Here is a 19,079-nt window from a genome sequence, read left to right on the forward strand (position 1 = left end):
TAATACCGGTTATGGTTTAGAAATTCATTACTCTACACATAATCTTTTCCAGGACATTGTATTTTTCTTACATATTAGTTAAAAAAACCCTAGTACAGGTTTTTAAAATATTATACCGACACTAGGGGACCCGGACGCGGCTACGCCTGCTTCAACTATAAGAATATTTATTAAATATATTCATGAAATTATTTTCAATTCTCAATAGAATTAGTAAGAAAATATAAGCTAAAATAATCAAAAAGAATAATAAGTAGATACACATTATTAGAAAAAAATATCTGAGTTATTGAAATGAACTAACAAAAGGATTAAAAGTAACTAAAGGATAGATATTCTTAATATTAGAAAAAGTACCTAAAGTTTTCCGTACGTGCGTACATAGATATCGACTCTACGAAATAACTAAACATTTCTCTCTATTAAGTAGGATAATTTTAGCGGGCAATATCAAATAAAATAAGAAGAGAATCAAAGTGTATTTTAAATTAATTATAAACAACAACTAAAGTTCGAAAATGTATGAAAATTTATAAAACCGTCAACGTCATCTGCCCGTTCGCGTCGGTCATACTGTGCCGCCCGCTAGGTGGCTAGGTCATTTGGAACCAGTGACATCTCCTTAATTATTTATTAGTATGTTATACAGTATACATTCTCTCAGTAAACTATAATTTCAATCTAGATAAAATGCTAAAAGTGACTATTATATTTATTTTCATAAGGTTGAATATCAAAACGTCGCGGTAGCGGTCGCGTAGCAACGACGGTTGTTATTAACATGGCAGAATAAATTGCATGTCAAATTAGAAAGTATTTTAAAATATATTAGTATATATGTGTAATGTAATATTATATAGCCTATAGCACTTCTGAAGAATGCAGCTTTCATACAAAACAAAAACAATGAAAATCGGACCAGTAGATCCAGAGATCTTAGCGTTCAAACAAACAAACAAACAAACAAACAAACTCTTCCGCTTTATTATATTAGTATAGACTAGTATAGATTAAAACTTAACTATTAGACTCGATAAATATTTGAAGACTATTTTTGTAAAATCAGAATACTATATATAATCAATACTTAATTTGTGTTTTGATTATATTGGCTACAACTTAAAATTTAGTTTCTTTTTTATATTTTTTGATAAACGTGCTAAAACGCATTAGCATTTAATAACGAAATAGAACCAAATACAATTTAAAAAAAAATTGTCAGCTAATATCATAAGTGTAGTTAATTTTTTCGTTTCGTCTTCGCTTGTGTTGTTTGACAAAAATACTATAACTTTATTATTGAACTAGTGGACGCGCGCCTTCGCCTGCTTATTTGCACCCTTAGGGGTGAATTTTAATGAAACATTTTCAAGAGTTAAAATTTTTCAAAATCCCTTCTTAGTGGATGTTCAGATTACAAAAGTAAACATCTGTCCAAATTTCAAGTTTCTACCATCAGCAGTTACAGCTGTGCGTGCGTCTTACCTCAGTCAGTGAGAACATGTCCTTTTATATAATCTATATATATAAAAGGACTTGTCCTAACTGACTGAGGTAAGACGCACGCACAGCCGAAACCGCTGTGCGTAGAAACGTGGAATTTGGACAGATGTTTACTTTCGTAATCTGGACATCCACTAAGAAGGGATTTTGAAAAATTTTAACCCTAAAGGGGTGAAATAAGGGTTGAAAGTTTGTATGGAAAAAAATTTAAATCGGCACCGATTTTTATAAAATTTGAAATTTAGATTTTTAAAAGTATTTAATTGAACACGTGTTTCATCGTTTTCTAGAATTCTCCCCCTAATGGTACAAATAAGGGTTGAAAGTTTGTATAGATTTTTTTTAAATCGGCACCAATTTTTATAAAATTTGGAATTCAGACTCTTAAAATTATTTAATTGAACACATGTTTCATGTTTTCTTGAATTCTTCCCCTAAGGGTGGGTGCAAATAAAGGGTTGAAAGTTTGTATAGAAAAATCTTTAAAACGCCACCGATTATTATAAAAATTTTAATTTACTCTTAAAAATATTAATTTGAACATGTGTTTCATGGTTTTCTAGAATTCACCCCCTCAGGGTGCAAATAAGGGATTGAAAGTTTGTATGGAAAAATCATTAAATCGCCACCGATTTTTATAAAATTTGAAATTTAGACTCTTAAAAATATTTCATTGAACACATGTTTCGTGGTTTTTTTTGGAATTAACCCCTAAATACGTAAGCGAAGCTGCGCGCGTCCGCTAGTTAAGTATATAAATTAACTGAATCTTCATTTTTCAATATCGGTATACTTAGCTATGGTTTTCAAAATAATATTATCATTAGAATAGGAAAATATTACAAAGTAATAAATTAAAAATTACGTAACACAAATGGGCAAAGATGCGTGCGGATCGCTGGGGTTTAAATAAAAGGCAACTATTTCTAACTTTAATGTATTTATAGAATACATTAAATGTGATACACTTAATATTGACTGAAACTATTACAAATGATACACATCATTTTTCAAGTACATTTTCTATTTTGTAAAAGAATGATAATGCCAATTTTATATTTCACTTAATAAATCGTACACATATATAAAAAAATATATGAGACGCTTATACCATTATACCAGTACAAGAGGTGTGATCGAATGGTTATCAAAAAGCAATATAATTTTAGGCTAAGCAATTTACGCTACACCTAGACTATACATTAACAGATTCAAAGCTCAGCTTAGACCTTGCAAGCTCTATGTATCTTATTGATAACGATAAAATATTCATTTCAAATATTTTGTGATTGTTCCCTTATTTTAAAACATCTATGACAGGTTGAGCTACTAGAGGAGTTCAAAATATTTTATTGAGATACATATATACACAAAAACATCCCAAATTAAAAGTAACAGAAATTTTTGGATATGAATACTACTATAATAAATTGTACCCATTGTATATCCTACCCTTGTATATAAACCAGTCTTTTTTAATCACATATGCTAAAACCATACATTTTATATTGTTTTAAAATACTATACTTTAAACACCTTAGTAATATTAAATCTAAGGTATTTAATCTTAAAAATATTAATTAAAAAAATAGAAGTAAGTATAAATATAACTCTCAAAAATATATTATAAATTAACAAAGTTTACTAACATAAGCTTACCTACTAATAAAGTTTAAGTATAATTTCATCATTAAGTAAAACTGCTTCCTTCCTTGAATAACAGGGCACCAAGAACATGCAAAAATGAAACCTGAATGAAAAATGATATGTTCAACTAAATGTCTTCTTTCTGATATATTATTATGTAAACTTTAATAAGCTTTAATCTCGTTGATTACATATAATAGGTATTATTGAAGGTAAAACAATATCAATATCACATGCCTATTATATATGTAATTTTAATTAGTAAGTAAGCCTGTTAAATATATATATTCATTTTTGATACAATGTATCCATTTTAAGGATCTGATGTTTACATCAGGTCCATAAACATAGAGCATTTAAATACTACTACTAATACTTACTATGCTAAAAACATACTTTCACTTACCTATGAGTAGTTAACAATATCCCAACCAATATTATACACAAGTTGAGAAGTTTGTATACATTATACATTCAAAATCTGGAAAAATAACACAGAAATAAAAATAACAATTAACTTTGCAAATGAGATAAACAATGCAATATATGTAAATAGTAGGTTAGCAATGTAACTCTACATTTAAAACTTAGAATTAAACAACAAATATAAAGTGTATAAAATGAAACTTAAAGAACCTAATATTAACCAAGTATCACTTTCACTGGAGTCCAAAGAATTTAACTCCTATGGTTTAGTAGTTAACAAAATATGTTCCTCATATGTCCTCAGAATTCTGCACCGTTATAAGTCCCTGGTATTCCATCTCCTTATACATAATATCTTGATTCAAAGTGTGCAAGAAATCTTGGAAACGTTGACACAGTGCTTGATTTTCCATTCCAGCAATTTCATTTTGAGTTCTCTGTCTTATTTTCTTCAGATCTTCCAATTTGGTCCGTAACTGCTCTATTCTTAAAGAAATCTTATTTATATGTATATCTAGAGAAGAGTCATAATCCCCTTCAGATGACATGCCCCTCCTGGTAACAGTTGAAGTAGCTGGTGATGTTGCACGACTTCTGCTTGATTTTATCAATTGAGAACTTTGAGTATAGAACATTTGTGATTCAAATTCGATTGGGTAAGTTTCCCGTCTCTGCATCTCTGTACCAAGCATGGAACTATTGTCAGATAATCGACTATTGTACGCAGATAAATGACTGTCTTGCAATTCCTCTTTAAGATTGTCATTATCATCTTCAATATCACTGTCACTAACTGCACCTCCAAATATATCTACTACATTGGATGGTCCCTGGTTTGCAGCATTGGCATTTGCAAGAGCAATTGCTTCTTTTTCATTTTTCTTTTCAGTATTACGCTCAGCTTTTGTTTTCTTCTCTTGTTTCCTGGTTCCTGGTGGAGCTGGTTCAGGCTTGCTATATTGCTCATCTTCCTCTTTAATCACTTCATAAGTGGAGCTCTCGGCCTCATTATCTGCTCTTAATAATCTTTTCACTTCTTTTTCTATTTCAGGTGCTTCTACATATTTCTTTTTCAAAGTTTTTCTAAATCTTCTTTTTCTTACATTTTTAGTAGGTGGTGTCAGTCCATGAGGGTAAAGAAATTTTTTGTCAACTTTGTATGGATCTTTTTTCTTCGCAGGTGACTCTTCTTCTGTCGGAGTTTGATCTGGTTCTTCCTTACATATCATAATTTGACATATATCTGCTGTTTTATAAAAATTCTTGTTATCTATTGTTTTCAAAGACTCAGTGATTGTAGGTAAATCTACAAGTTTAGCGTGCATAATCCAATGGTCGAACCTAACCACTCCATGTCGCATATCATTATCTATTTGGATAGTCAATCGGTTCTTGATGTTGTCACCGGATTTGAGTAGCTCTCGTAGCATTTTTGAAGGCTCCTCAGGCAGTCGCATAATAAATTGTGACTCAAGTTCTGCCATAACCTCTACCTTGCGTTTATCTCTATTCATTGTTGGCAATTTGGCCATTATCACACGAAAATAAGCGTCTCCATAATTGAGAAACTCCGCACAATAAAAGTAATAGAGAATATTTTAGAAAGAAGAAATCAAATCCCAAAGCTTTAAACCGAGATATAGTCTGACAAACTTGTTGTTGTGTGTTGATTATAGAAGCACGTGCGGCAAATTGCGCAGAACGCGTATTTTGATGTCCACACTAGTGTTGCCGATCGATAGGCTATCGATATTCTATCGATAGTTTTAATATAAAAAGCCCATGCGATCGATAGTTTAATCGACAGTATCGTTTGACTAAATATTATCGAAACTATCGATAGTTCAAAAGGGTACAATACTATTGAACAATGCAATTCTATCAATACTATCCATAGTATTGTATCTTCCAGTCAGAAAACTATACTTAGCATGCAATCGATAGTTCACAACAATCGATAGTATCAATACTTTTCTGACTGGGAGATACGAAACTATCGATAGTATTGATAGTATTGCATAGTCCGATAGTATTGTATCCTTTTGAACTATCGATAGTTTCGATACTATCTATGCAATCGATGCTATCGATCGTTCTATCGATCGCATGGGCTTTTTATATTAAAACTATCGATTGCGAAACTTTCGATAGTTGTCAGCACTAGTCCACACTCCACAGAACACATTTACTTAATACTCAATATATATAGAACATAGACTAGAGTACCACAGACTCAGTCAGAGAAAATTACCATAGACGGTTAAAAATGGATTGCGAAAAATATATCACTTTTTTTATGAGCTATACAATAAATTATTTGTGGTAAATATAATTACTGTTATAAGTATACAAAATTAATAAATTAATTTAATATTATTAAGTAGTTAGTAATCCATTTGCAGCGAAATCTGTTGACGTAAATTGATATATTAAATTCCAAAGCGACGTCGAGATTTGTAAGACTCTACTTATGCGAATACAATGCTACAAAATAAAAAGTTGTCTATGATGGTCTAGTCATCTATTAGCGTTGCCAAACTATCAATTGTTTCGCAATCGATAGTTTTAATCTAAGAAAGCCTATGCGATCGACAGGACAATCGATAGTATCGATACTATCGATAGTTTAAAAGAATACAATACTATTGGCTAAGTGCAATACTATCGATAGTATCGTATCTCCTAATCAGAAAAGCATCAATACAATCGATAGTATCGATACTATTTAATTTTGGACTATCAATTGTATGTTAATTCGCGATAGTATTGAATATGATTCTTAAGCATAGCTACAAGATGAAATGAAAAGAACAAGAAACATTTTTGTTACATTTCTTTTGTTTTTTCATATTTTGGTGAAAAGAAAGATTACTTAATACTGAAATATAGTTAGGTACTTCAACTTCGTTTCTAATATTATGATGATTGGTTACTATAAATGAAAATAGTAAACGATACTATCGCAACTTAGCATGCGACCGATAGTTCACAATAATCGATATAGATCGATACTGTCGATACTATCGATACTATCGTTTCCTGGAAATTCATTAGTATCGATACTATCGATAGTATCGATATCTTTCTGACTGGGAGATACAATACTATCGATAATATCGATAGTATTGCATTTGTCCTCTGTTGAACTATCGATAGTTTCGATACTATCGAAAATATCGATACTGTCGATTAAAATATCGATAGTCCTACTATCGGACAACTATCGATAGAATAACGATAGCCTATCGATAGTCGACTATCGATCGGCAACACTAGTTCTGTGTATGACTATGAACTGAATTGATATTTGATTGGGACACGACACGTCATGGTGTTGGAAAAATTTTCAAAATTTTTCCAAACATAATATATACTGTAGAGACTTATGAAATTGTTAATGTATTAACAGTAGTGATTAAAATTTGCTATATGATACTCGAGAAACTTTACCTAAGGTCAGTATTGATTATTTTCATTGGATTGACCTTTCACATTACCTAGATAATCAAAATCAATACATTGTTTTAGTTTGTCAGAACTGGTTTTATTCCTGTCGGTAATTCCCGTTTTTTCTGGAAACACGGAATGAACTAACTACTGAGCAAAGTGTGATTCATATTCATGTTAAAAGAACTTAATTGTATAAACGAAATATATATTTACGTAAGCCGTCAAAGCGCGGCGTTGAGTTCTGCCCCTCAACACGCAATGCCTCCAGAATTTGGCATTAAGTGAGGAAAGGTGTGTCTTAACGCCAGGTTCCCTCTGCCTACCCTGCTTTGTGCGGGATACAGCGTGAAGTTGATTTATAATTTTTCTTTATTTACGTAAGCTCTGTGACGTTTGTGTTATTATATTACAAATCTAACAAATTGTAAGTGTATTTAAAGTAAATTTCCTAATTCAATTTTGCAGGTCACAATGAGGATTTTTATTTACTTAGCTTTTATAGCTGCTATACTACATTGTTCATTTGCACCCCCTGTTACGCCTGATAAACGTAAAGAGGAAGAAAAGGATGAAAATGATTTGGTAAGTTAAACTTTTAGTAAATGCAGATTAAAAACAAAACTTACTAGACTTGAAACTGATTTCGTTTAACTATAAGAATATAGTGCTTAGATTGTTTAAAACATTACTTTGTATGGATTACAAAGTAATTTTTAAGAATTTATTCATTTTGCACTTATTTGCAAAGTTGCTAATTTGTAATATTTATATTAAAATCTAATAAAACAATTGGATTTGCAAGAAATGTGTAATTGTTATTTTTATTATTAATCATGTTTATTTCCTCTGAATATTAAATATATATTTTTTCCTTTTAATTATTGACAGTGCCTTAATGAAAGGGTCTACTTATAGGTACTTTTTTCACTTGATGGAAAAGGTTACTTAAACTGGTTTACTTTAATGTTTAAAATTACCTATCTAGTTTATGTAAAGCATTTTTTTTTAGTTTTACACTGTATCCTGCATATAGTTGAGTAGGCAGAATGAACCTATTGTTAAGACACTGTATTCTCCAATTTCTGTCCAATTTTATTGAGTGGGGAAACTCCAACTCCACCCCACCACAGTGGCCTTTATTTAACTAGTTTTTTTTTAATATTTTATATTTGACTTGAAAATGTCACTTTATCTTTACCTGGTGCCATATTTTATAGTAATAAATTATTGAACCTATACATTTAATGTGTGTTTATGCAATATTGAATTTACTTAGAAAAGTAATGCTAAGGCAATTGCTATCAATCATCAAATCAATTTGTCACATTAGTCATTAGCATTTAGCTTTGCCATTTTTAGATTTAATAAATTTATACAAGTTTTATTTATCAAAGAGTTATTCAATGAAGAGTGTCATGGCTCAAGGGCACAAGTATGTGACTGTAACGGTTGTGGGTTCAATTCCCACATGGGGCATTGAAATAATTCATTTCCTTGCTCTGGTAAAGAGGCTAAGTGTCCATCATATAACATGTATATGTTAGTCATAAAGTGTGTGTTATAATATTATAAATTAATAACAAGTTTGCTTCCATTTTGTTATTTATCTTGAACTAAAGTAATTAATGATAAGAAATCATTTAAATCTGCAGATTGTAATTCAAATCTTGAAATGTTATAGACATAATTTTTTTATCAATTTTATAATTTATTAATTAAAGATTGTTTGTGAATTCACAAGATTAAAGATTGTTTGTGGGTTCAATCCCCACTCATACAAATGATTGAATGACATTTATATTATTTGTATTTCTTCGCTCTGGTTGAAAAGTGCTTCCGTACACCACTCAAAGTTTCAAATTTTGGGTGGCAAGAAAACCTCCTCCTTCTCTGTCTATCCTGCCATATGCGGGACGCGTGATGTCAGTTGGAGTATATTGAATTCAGTCATGCATAAGTTAATACATAAACTTAAATTGAAAATGCTAATAGAAATCTAAGCTGTAATTAAGTTGCCTTGTTATTTCAATGTGAATGATTATAATTGATCAGAAACCTTTAATTTTTTAATTCATTATTAGCTACATGCGATATTGTTTATTTAACATTATAAGTATGTTGTTACTTAGAAGTTTCAATATTTTTATATTGTTTTTTTCTTATTAAAAAACAACATGGCGGCGTTTAAAGCTATCTTAATGTCAACATGCTGGGCCTTATCTGAGAACTGAAATGTCGTTGTTTGACATTTTATGATTTAATATTTTGCTGTTTCGATAAATAAGTACTTGGAAATATTCTCTTGTAATGGCGAAGATGATTATATCTATTTAGAATTTGTAAATGTGGGCAGAATGTAACTTTTGTTTACAATAACATCATAGCGAAGCGAAAGTAGCTTAGAAATTAAAAGCGAATGAACATTATTGCTAAGCTATATAATATACATCTACAAATAACATAATTTTAAATTAATTTATTCAATAGTATATTTAACTTACGATTTATTTATTTTTCAATTTTAGGCGCAATATACAGAGTACCATAGGTACCTGAAAGAGGTTGTGCAAGCGCTTGAAAGTGATCCCCAGTTTAGAGATCGATTGGAAAGAGCTAATGAAGAAGATGTTCGGGTAAGTACTTCTGTACTAAAATTTAAATGTCCGGGACATTGGTGGAACAGACGTGGTTTCGCTTTTTGTTTATTCTTTTACGTCCTATGTAAATTCTTTTTTAATTATTTTTTTAATATGTTAGTAACAATTCCATAGATTTAAATCCTGCTTTTCCGTGAGACATAATTGACGTCACACAACTTGGCTGTCCTTGCCACATCTAGTCAGTTTTATAGTTAAAATAATTGTGATTATATTTTTCAGTCAGGTAAGATAGCTGAGGATCTCGACTTTGTACACCACAATGTAAGAACCCAGTTGGATGAAATAAAACGGAGGGAGATAGAGCGGCTGCGACATCTCGCTACTAAGGTAATTTTAATAAATCAGAAATGAATATTATTTTTGAAATAGACATTTTATATTTAAATTACCTATTGATTTCATTTGCAATACTAAAAAAGACGATTTAAAATAAAATATGATATCAAAATATATTAATATTTTATCAATCATTTGCCTTAGTAACTAATATTTATATAATAGAAAATTGGAATCCTAAATCATTCTTAAATATCTGTTTAATGATAAAAATATCTTAGCACTAGGTTCTGTCTGCCTAGCTATATATATATATATATATAGGATACTGTATGAAAAAAAATCTTAACAATGTTAATAAATGTAAACAAAATAATATTTTATAAAAACATAATAATATTTAAGGAATATGAACTAACAAACGACCTTGACATGCCCGTGCGGGTACCTCCCGTTTACCCAAACTTAGATAGTGAGCACTTGGACCACAAAAATCCCCATACATTTGAAGTTGAAGATTTGAAAAAGCTTATTCAAAAAACCACCGAAGATTTGGAAGCCGTTGATAAAAAACGTAGAGAACAGTTTAAGGTATTTATTATAATTTTAGTTTCAGGGTAATTTATTTTTATAGATTTTAAAAATTAAATAGCTCAAAAATATTCAAATTATGGATATGCGTGAAATTAGAATTTCATTAGCTTTTGTATTACACAATTAGATTGTAACCATAGATGTGAGATCACATCACCCACTGTTAAGAAACTCTATTTCCATTAAGACACGTCCAATCTCCTTAGTCCGCCGAATTCTGGAGGCGTTGCATGTTGAGTGGCGATACTTTCGCTTTTGCTTTGCTAGTTACCATAGCGAGGAAATGAAAATGAAATATTAATTGTACTATAAATAATAATAAGAAATAATTTTAATGTATTTCTATAAAAATGTTTTTATAATTTAAGGAATATGAAATGCAAAAAGAGTTTGAGAAACAACAAAAAATTGAACAAATGGACGAGTCTCACAAAAAGGAGTACATGGAAACATTGAAGAAAGAAGATGAAGCTAAAAAACATCACGAACCGGTAAGAAAGGTCTATAGTATTTTTAGAAAATGTTTAACAATTTGAACTCTAGAAATTGGGAACAGTGTCTTAACACTATGTTCCCTTTGCCTACCTTGCTACTAGAGGGAGATACCTCTTGAATATAGTATTTTTTTCTTAATGAATAATTATTTTGCTATATGTTAAGTAAACAGTTGAATATATAAAAATACCTACAAATAGAACTTTCACGTAAGCCCTTAGGAAAATTGCCATTCTAAGAATCAACGGTTACGGTATTTTTTATAAACATTATTGGCGTATAATTATTATTTTATTTTTAAAATAACCACAGGAACATCCAGAGAATTATAACTGAACCTAATTAGTCCAAATTCCATATTTAACAGATGAGAATTTTGAATTTGGCTAATCATTGTTAGTGGGCAATCACTCTTTATTTTACCCTACGACAAATACTCGTTTAGGCAACACTTAGCTCTTCATTTTTGTTGTTTTAAATTAAAATATTAATCAGAAAAAAAAACTGATTATTTGTAGTATTAAACGGATACCATTCACAATAATATGCTAGAAAAAAACAATAAATGTTCATATTATGGTATGTACAAAAATGGCGGAGAATCCAATAGCATTAATATTAAACACTTTAAAAACAAACATTGGTAACAGCTTCACCATCCTGGCTCTAAGCAACAGTTAGAGGAAGTATGGGAGAAACAGGACCACATGGACCAACAGTTCGATCCAAAAGCCTTCTTCATGATGCACGGTGAGTAATACAAACATACATTCATATATTCTTCTCTGCGCAGCTTCTCCATCCCGTGTCCAAGAGGCAAGTCTTAAATGTATGGAAAACATCGGACAATATGGATGAGAAGGATTTCGATCCGAAAGTGTTTTTCGTGATGCATGGTAAGATTGTTTTGTACAGTTGGTAGGATTGATTTTGTTATTTTCTTGTTTGTTTTTTGTTGTTGTTGTTGTGTCTTTATTTGTTGTAGTTATCATGAGATATATCACATTTTGAAAGTGTTGTATAGTTTAACATATTTAGTCAGTTCCGTATATGGATGTTGCTAATAATTGTTCATAGATATATATTTTTAGTTCGTGTTGTGTTAGTTGTTATTATATTGCATGGTACTTAGATTGATTTAGGTCGATAAAATTATTTGCATTTCCTTTAGTATTGTATTTTCGTGTATTGATAGACTAGCGGACGCGCGCAGCTTCGCTTGTGTATTTAAAGGTGAATTCTAATAACCCATGAAACATGTGTTCAATGAAATATTTTTAAGAGTCTAAATATCAAATTTTATAAAAATCAGTGGCGATTTAAGAATTTTCCCATACAAACTTTCAACCTAATCCTACCCTATTTCACCCCTTTAGGGTTAAAATTTTTCAAAATCCCTTCTTAGTGGATGTCCAGATTACAAAAGTAAACATCTGTTCAAGTTTCACGTTTCTACGCACAGCGGTTACGGCTGTGCGTGCGTCTTACCTCAGTCAGTGAGGACAAGTCCTTTTATATATATAGATAGATTAAAAAAAAAAGTTTAGCAAATATGAATTTTGGTTATTGAAATAAAATCTATATGACATACGTTATGTATAAGCAACTGGAATGTATGCTAAGAAAAATAATCGAAAGAAAAAGCCAGTTTGTACACAAGCAGTACATTAAGTACTAAAAATAACAACTAAAATAACTATTACATATTTCATGTAATAGTTATTTTAATTACTTAATTACTAATGTTTGTTTTAATCCCACAATTTTATATTGTACTCACTTTTGTTGAATGCTTGAAAAAAAAAACTTTAAATTAGCAGCTACTTTGAAGGAAATGAATGATCTTTTGTCAAAATTTCCCAGCCACGTGCATTTGGAATGAATATTTTTTTTATTTGTATGGCAAGGTAAAGTTGAAGTTTTTATAAGTTTTTATTAGTTTGCTTTATTTTAATTTGTAGTAACATATTGTATGCTGCTTAGAGTGTAAACCTGCTAAGACCGTTTTTTAAATACTCTTACATTTTTTACCATTCTAAGGTGTAAAAAAAATACAAAATCGATCTTTATTTTATTTTATATAGTTGGGAATACAAACCAATTTACTAAATTGTAAAAGGCCCTGTAATATATATATCCTAATAGTTTTTTAAATGTGTATTGTCTCTCCTGAGAATTTGCTTAATAGGCTATTAGCAGGTTTACACTCTAAGCTTTCTATCTTCCCTTTTCGTTTTTTTAGTTATACCTAATAACGAAAATAACGAAAAGAGAAGATAAAAGAAATCGGTATGTACCCCGTATAATTCTTGAAATGTGATTTTCATTCTACATTATCGAAAGCTTAAGCGACCGTTAGATTTTAAAAAAATAAATAAATGATAAGATTGAATTTTAAGTGAAACAATCAGAAGGAACCTAATATTTATTTAAAAATATATCGATAATTGTCACAGATGTCGACGGCAATGGCGCTTGGGACCCAGATGAAGTTAAGGCACTTTTCATAAAGGAATTAGACAAGATGTACGGACCGGAAGGACCCAACAAGGACCTCCACGAGCGTGCCGAAGAAATGGAAAGGATGAGGGAGCACTTCTTCAAGGAAAACGATCGGAATCACGACGGTCTGATTGAATATAGCGAGTTCATGGCCGAAACGCAGAAGGAGGAGTTTAATCAGGATGAAGGTATTTGGTTTTTGTTTTTTTTTGCTATTAATTAAGACAGAGGCCGTATATTAAAAATGTGATAAATATCTTGTTTTTTAGGCTGGAAACCCATAGATGAGAATCAGATTTACACTCAGGCTGAGTACGAAACGTACGAGAAGAAGAGACTCGACACTATACATTATCTACAACAACGTGGCTTGGTATATATTTCAGATGTACTAACTAATTATATATAACTTACGTTCTCAATATATGTATATATTACACGTTATATCTATATATTCATAAGAAAAGCACAAACTTGTTTGGTTGGTTGAAAAAATTGACACAGTTATAGTTTATATAGAGAAATAGTGCAGAATGCTAATATTTGTTTAAATAATGCATTATAGGTACATTAAATTAATACAATAATTATAAATAATTATACCTTTCAGATCGATCCTCATGGCCGCCCCGTGCCCGGTTCAGAGCATCAAATCCACCAGGCCATCCAAGAGTTCCAACACATGCAGCAACAGGCCTACGGACAATACCAGCACCATCCCCCAGGGCAAGCGCCCCCACCGGGAGAATACCACGGACAAGTACCACAGGGACAGTACCAGGGTCAAGTACCGCAGGGACAGTACCAGGGTCAAGTACCGCAGGGACAGTACCAGGGTCAAGTATCACATGGACAGTACCAGGGACATATACCGCCAGGACAGTACCAAGGGCAATATCCGGCGCAACAAGGACAATACCAAGGTCAAGTTCCTCAGGGCCAAGTACCTCAGGGTCAAGTCCCTCAGGGTCAGGTCCCTCAGGCCCAAGTCCCTCAGGGTCAGGTCCCTCAGGGCCAAGTCCCTCAGGGTCAGGTCCCTCAGGGTCAGGTCCCACAGGGCCAAGTCCCTCAGGGCCAAGTTCCTCAAGGTCAAATCCCTCAGGTTCAAATTCCTCAAGTTCAAAGCCCACAGGGCCAAGTCCAACAAGTTCAGGTACCACAAGGACAATATCAGTCACAAGTACCTCAGGGACAGCCGTCACAAGGACAAGTGCCCCCGGTACAGCAAGGACAGGCCCAAAACCAAATCCCGGCTAATCATTAAAACTACATACTAAAATAATCAATATATTATTATATTCCAGAAATATATTCATAGTATGCATAAGCATAATATAACGTTTTTCTTATCAATTTGCAGTTCGCGTGGCGGAAGCTTTGTATTTGTGTTAGTGATTATAAAAGTAAAGCCAGAAAAAAACTTTTAAGATATAGTTTATTATTAAAAATTAGTAAAACAACAAAAAAATATATACCAATGCTTCTAGATTGGACATTGCATCCTCATATTTTTTAATCTCGTCGTTGGTTTTAATAATGATTCTCTCCTTTATCATCATCAAGAACAGTTTTGTGTGTACATTTTTTATTTCTTTACGAATGCTTGGTCACATATATTTTTCCATTCTTGTACAGTGATAGTGCCAGTTAGCTTTAACATTTAATAAATTGAACACAAAAATAAAATTTCAAAATTAAATATATAACGCTGCTATCAGTACTAAATGTGTGAGTTGATTATTAAAATAAAAGCTTTTAAAAAGTACACTACACTATATGAACACTCACAAATGCAAAGCTTAGCTTAGCCCTTACGTATTGCTTAAAATAATATAGATAATCGTATACCAATAAAATATATTATAAAAAATCTTTCAATGTCTTATTATAATATTAGAAATTTATGTAGTGATTTTAAATATATCGATAATATCTCCGTGTTGTGCTTTTATCTGGTGCCAAATTCTAACTCATTTAATGAATTCATTGATGTATTAAATTATTGATCATTGAGATTATTTTTTTTATTTGGATTTAATTAATTATATACCTTAGTGTAAGCAAATTTGTGTTTTATTTTGGTGGTTAGTATGTCTGGTTGTTTATTTATATCTTATACAAAGTATATTATACTTTCAAGATCCTTATTGAAAAAATTACACAACAATATTAATATTGCAATACCTTCACGTTGTATCTTGCATATAGAAGAGTGGTCAGAGGGAACCTAGTGTTGATGTTCCCTAATTTTAGCCTAATTTTCGGGACATTGCTTGTTAAGTAGCGGGCCTCAACGCTGCGTTTGGTCTTGTTAGCAGAACAAGGAAGTGAAAATAATAAATTTTCTTGAGTGGGAATCGAATCCATATCCATCACGTTTATAGATTCTGTGCCACGATGGTATATTGTTATAGAAACATCTAAATATGGGACATTTTTTTTTTTTAAAACAACAATGTTAGTTAACGTTTTATCATCTAATTCTATTCTGCTAAGTAATAAACTTATCTACAATAATTAATTGCATATATAGGTCAAGAATTTATCTTAAAGTTATTATTATTGTCGTTTATAATAATTATTAATTTATAACACAACACAAAAATAAATTTTATTTAAAAATAAATATAAGGTTTTCTGTAATATTTTATCATATACATGCTTAGTATGGACGATATGTCGAGGGTGTCTTGAAATTAGGGTTTCTGAACTTTTGTTATTATTATAAACTGTAAATATACAAGAAAAATATATATCTAAATTCAGGGTGGCCTCGACTCGTCGCCCGCACTATGTCGCGGAAGGGAATGGGTCGCGGGAATATTTTGGATCAGATTGATAGGGCCGCAAATGCATCTACCATGAGTGCCGGGAGAATGCGGAGGAGGAAGGTGTGAGGCATAACGGCGAAAACACGCGGCGTGCGCGGTGACTGGCTCAGTGTCATCTGCTGTGCAGCAGTACATCTCCACAGCATTCATGTTTCTTTCATTCTTCTGTACCCACGTTTTGCTGCCGTTAAATAGCGGCAACGGTCTCATCAATGTAGCCAAGGCACCATTAACCCTGTTACCGGCAGCAATATGCCTTCCCATCTCTACTAAACACTTCTCAAATATACCACTTCTTTAACTTGTTCTAATATCTTACCAAACTTAACTTAGCTTCACGCTTTATCCCTAGCGGGGTAGTTTGAGGGAATCGACCTGTCGCGTACTCACGTTGCGTGCTCGTGGTCCGTGCCACGACTGGCGTCATATAAAATTTACTATTTTAAATAAAAAAAAAGCACAGGCAAAAGTACTTAAGTACCTAATATATAAAGATCAGTTTTTATTACGTCTCTACAATGTTATCACATGTAACTCTTATATTAAATAATAAACGAACTGATGATTAATTTATCATTTGACTTTTTATATACAATTTATTTAGTATACCTATTAATTGGTGGTTCTTTTACAAAATGTCTAATAATAGAAAATATTGAAAATTGGGGGAGCCGGGTGGAAACAAGGGCAGTTTTCAATGTAGGAATATTGTGTTTAAAATGATAATATTGTTAGATCACTAAAGTATTTTTTTAACGTCACGTCATAGGCAGAGACTCTGTTGACGAGGGAACCTAGTGTTAAAGTACTCTGTTCCTATTTTTTGGCTGAATTCAGGAGTCATTGAGTGTTGAATCAATCACATCCGCGCTTTGCCCCGACAGCAGAGCGAAGAAAATGTCATCAATGTCACAGTTTGTAGCCCTGCGTCATGACCGGCTTCACAAAAGTACCTAATTCAAATGAGGCAATAAACAAGTGGTCCCTAGTTTGAAATAAAAATGTCAATTTGTAGGTACTTCCCGTAGTACAATAAGTACTTAGATAATGTAATGTTTTCTGTTTGGACGTGATATTTATAATCTGAGTCAACGATGTGTTGTTCTTACACAACGATAAATATAAAATTATAGTAATAAAATTACATTACAGCAGTTATATATATACTAATTAGTATTAGGTTTCTGTATTTCGTAAAAGTAACGTCTAGAATGAGATAGACAAAAATAAATATAGATTTTTCCTGTTGCTTCCACCCACGCATCTATCGCGTGGCAGAAAGAAATTGTCTTTCACTGAAATCTCAATTGTCTTTCGTTGGTATCGTAATATTTAAATTAGTTTAAAGTTGTTTATCATAGACAAGAAAAAAACAAATACCTATACTTCATTTTATTTTAAAACTTGCACTACTTTCCATTAAGTAGGTTAAAATGATTTATACATTACACTTAAGTATAAAAGCTAAGTTAATTGAGGATAAAGAAATAGACAGTTACCTATTTATTTATATGGACACAAAGTATACGCGGTATGGATTTTTATTAGATATTTTACTTCATAATATAATAAATCTTAAATTATATTATAATTCTTGATTTTGCTTCTACACCAGATCGAAGAAATGAAAATATTTGATTACTTCGAACCTACTTGTCTTGTTTAGAGTCACACAGTTCTGCCACTGCGCTACAACTGCCTTCATTTTTAAAAGCTTTTTTTAGTATATTTTTTTGATATACATTTGTTTATTCTATAAGCAATATATACATTGCTGTCCATTTTAGACTGGAGGCGTAACAATGGCCCGTATAGGAAACGGTTGATACCTACCTACTTGATAAGAATTGTTTGCATCACCTGCCTGAGTCACGGCTTTGTATGCAAAGACCTTTACGATAACAAAGCTATTCGATACAGAATGAAATGAGTAAGAGATTACTTCTCATGATTACTAAATTTTTTTTTTTTAACCTATAAAAATTTGTTATGGATATATTAGATATGGATTATTCTTTACCTATTTTAAAAAATGTGAGACGTATAAAAAAGGCCAAATAATAAATGTTTAACAATTGAGGAATACTGAAGGGCGATTTCCACTCGTGCATAAAACTAAGCAGCACAAGGAAATTGTGTGAGACATTGAATCGCTATACTATGTGTTGATACGAACTAAATGCAAAATTATTTAGATATATTATTCCATAGACAAATTAGTTTTTCTAAATTAATGACCTTATGGTGCAGTGGGGCAGCATCAGGCATAACAGGCGATGGTAGTGAGTTTAATCTCATAACATTCTGGTAATCCTTTTTAATGTCTCGAAGTTGACTATAAAAAGAGCATTACGGAGTAACTTGACTCTTAAGTTCATTGATAAGGGATTAAGATAGAAAAGAAAATTTCAATTAATTTTTCGTTTCTTTTAATCATTGCTCTTTGAAGTGTATTGGGAGTATTAACTTCTGGTTGTAATTACTTATAGTTAATAAACTATAATAAACAAAAATACATTTTTAAATATAGGTCTAAATATAATTAAAAAGTTATTCTGACCAGTTTATTAACTTTTATACGCTAGGTGTTAATATTTTTTGTCTTTCTGACCCAATTCCTTTATAAATTTTAGCTTCTTTTATACAATTAAATTACAAATAAATAACGTACGAATCAAATCGATTAAGACCTAAA

The 19,079-nt window shown here is 31.4% G+C and overlaps 2 protein-coding genes across 6 annotated transcripts; one reads left to right on the plus strand and one right to left on the minus strand.

The window, feature by feature from the left end:
• Positions 1-2,426: 2,426 nt before the first annotated feature.
• Positions 2,427-5,298, minus strand: LOC146527256 (transcription initiation factor TFIID subunit 7-like). Its single transcript, XM_085206212.1, has one exon. The coding sequence runs from the start codon at positions 5,106-5,108 to the stop codon at positions 3,867-3,869; it is 1,242 nt and encodes a 413-aa protein (XP_085062338.1). The 5' UTR covers positions 5,109-5,298; the 3' UTR covers positions 2,427-3,866.
• A 1,532-nt stretch (positions 5,299-6,830) lies between these two features.
• NUCB1 (Nucleobindin 1) lies at positions 6,831-15,618 on the plus strand. Of its 5 annotated transcripts, none has more exons than XM_085205971.1 (10): positions 6,831-7,031; positions 7,492-7,608; positions 9,552-9,659; positions 9,906-10,013; positions 10,368-10,553; positions 10,925-11,047; positions 11,702-11,801; positions 13,508-13,741; positions 13,823-13,926; positions 14,164-15,618. In XM_085205971.1, exons 2-10 carry the CDS (start codon positions 7,498-7,500, stop codon positions 14,815-14,817), a joined length of 1,728 nt encoding a protein of 575 aa, XP_085062097.1. In that variant the 5' UTR covers positions 6,831-7,031; positions 7,492-7,497; the 3' UTR covers positions 14,818-15,618. The 5 variants fall into 5 exon arrangements, with proteins under 5 accessions (XP_085062097.1, XP_085062092.1, XP_085062095.1 ...); XM_085205966.1 differs by lacking the exon at positions 11,702-11,801 and adding an exon at positions 11,845-11,947; XM_085205969.1 differs by lacking the exons at positions 6,831-7,031; positions 11,702-11,801 and adding exons at positions 7,163-7,182; positions 11,845-11,947.
• Positions 15,619-19,079: the final 3,461 nt, after the last annotated feature.

This window comes from Heliconius melpomene, chromosome 21, assembly GCF_056956725.1.
Source record: "Heliconius melpomene rosina isolate 202511_hmr_F chromosome 21, ASM5695672v1, whole genome shotgun sequence".
Taxonomy (NCBI): Eukaryota; Metazoa; Arthropoda; class Insecta; order Lepidoptera; family Nymphalidae; genus Heliconius; species Heliconius melpomene.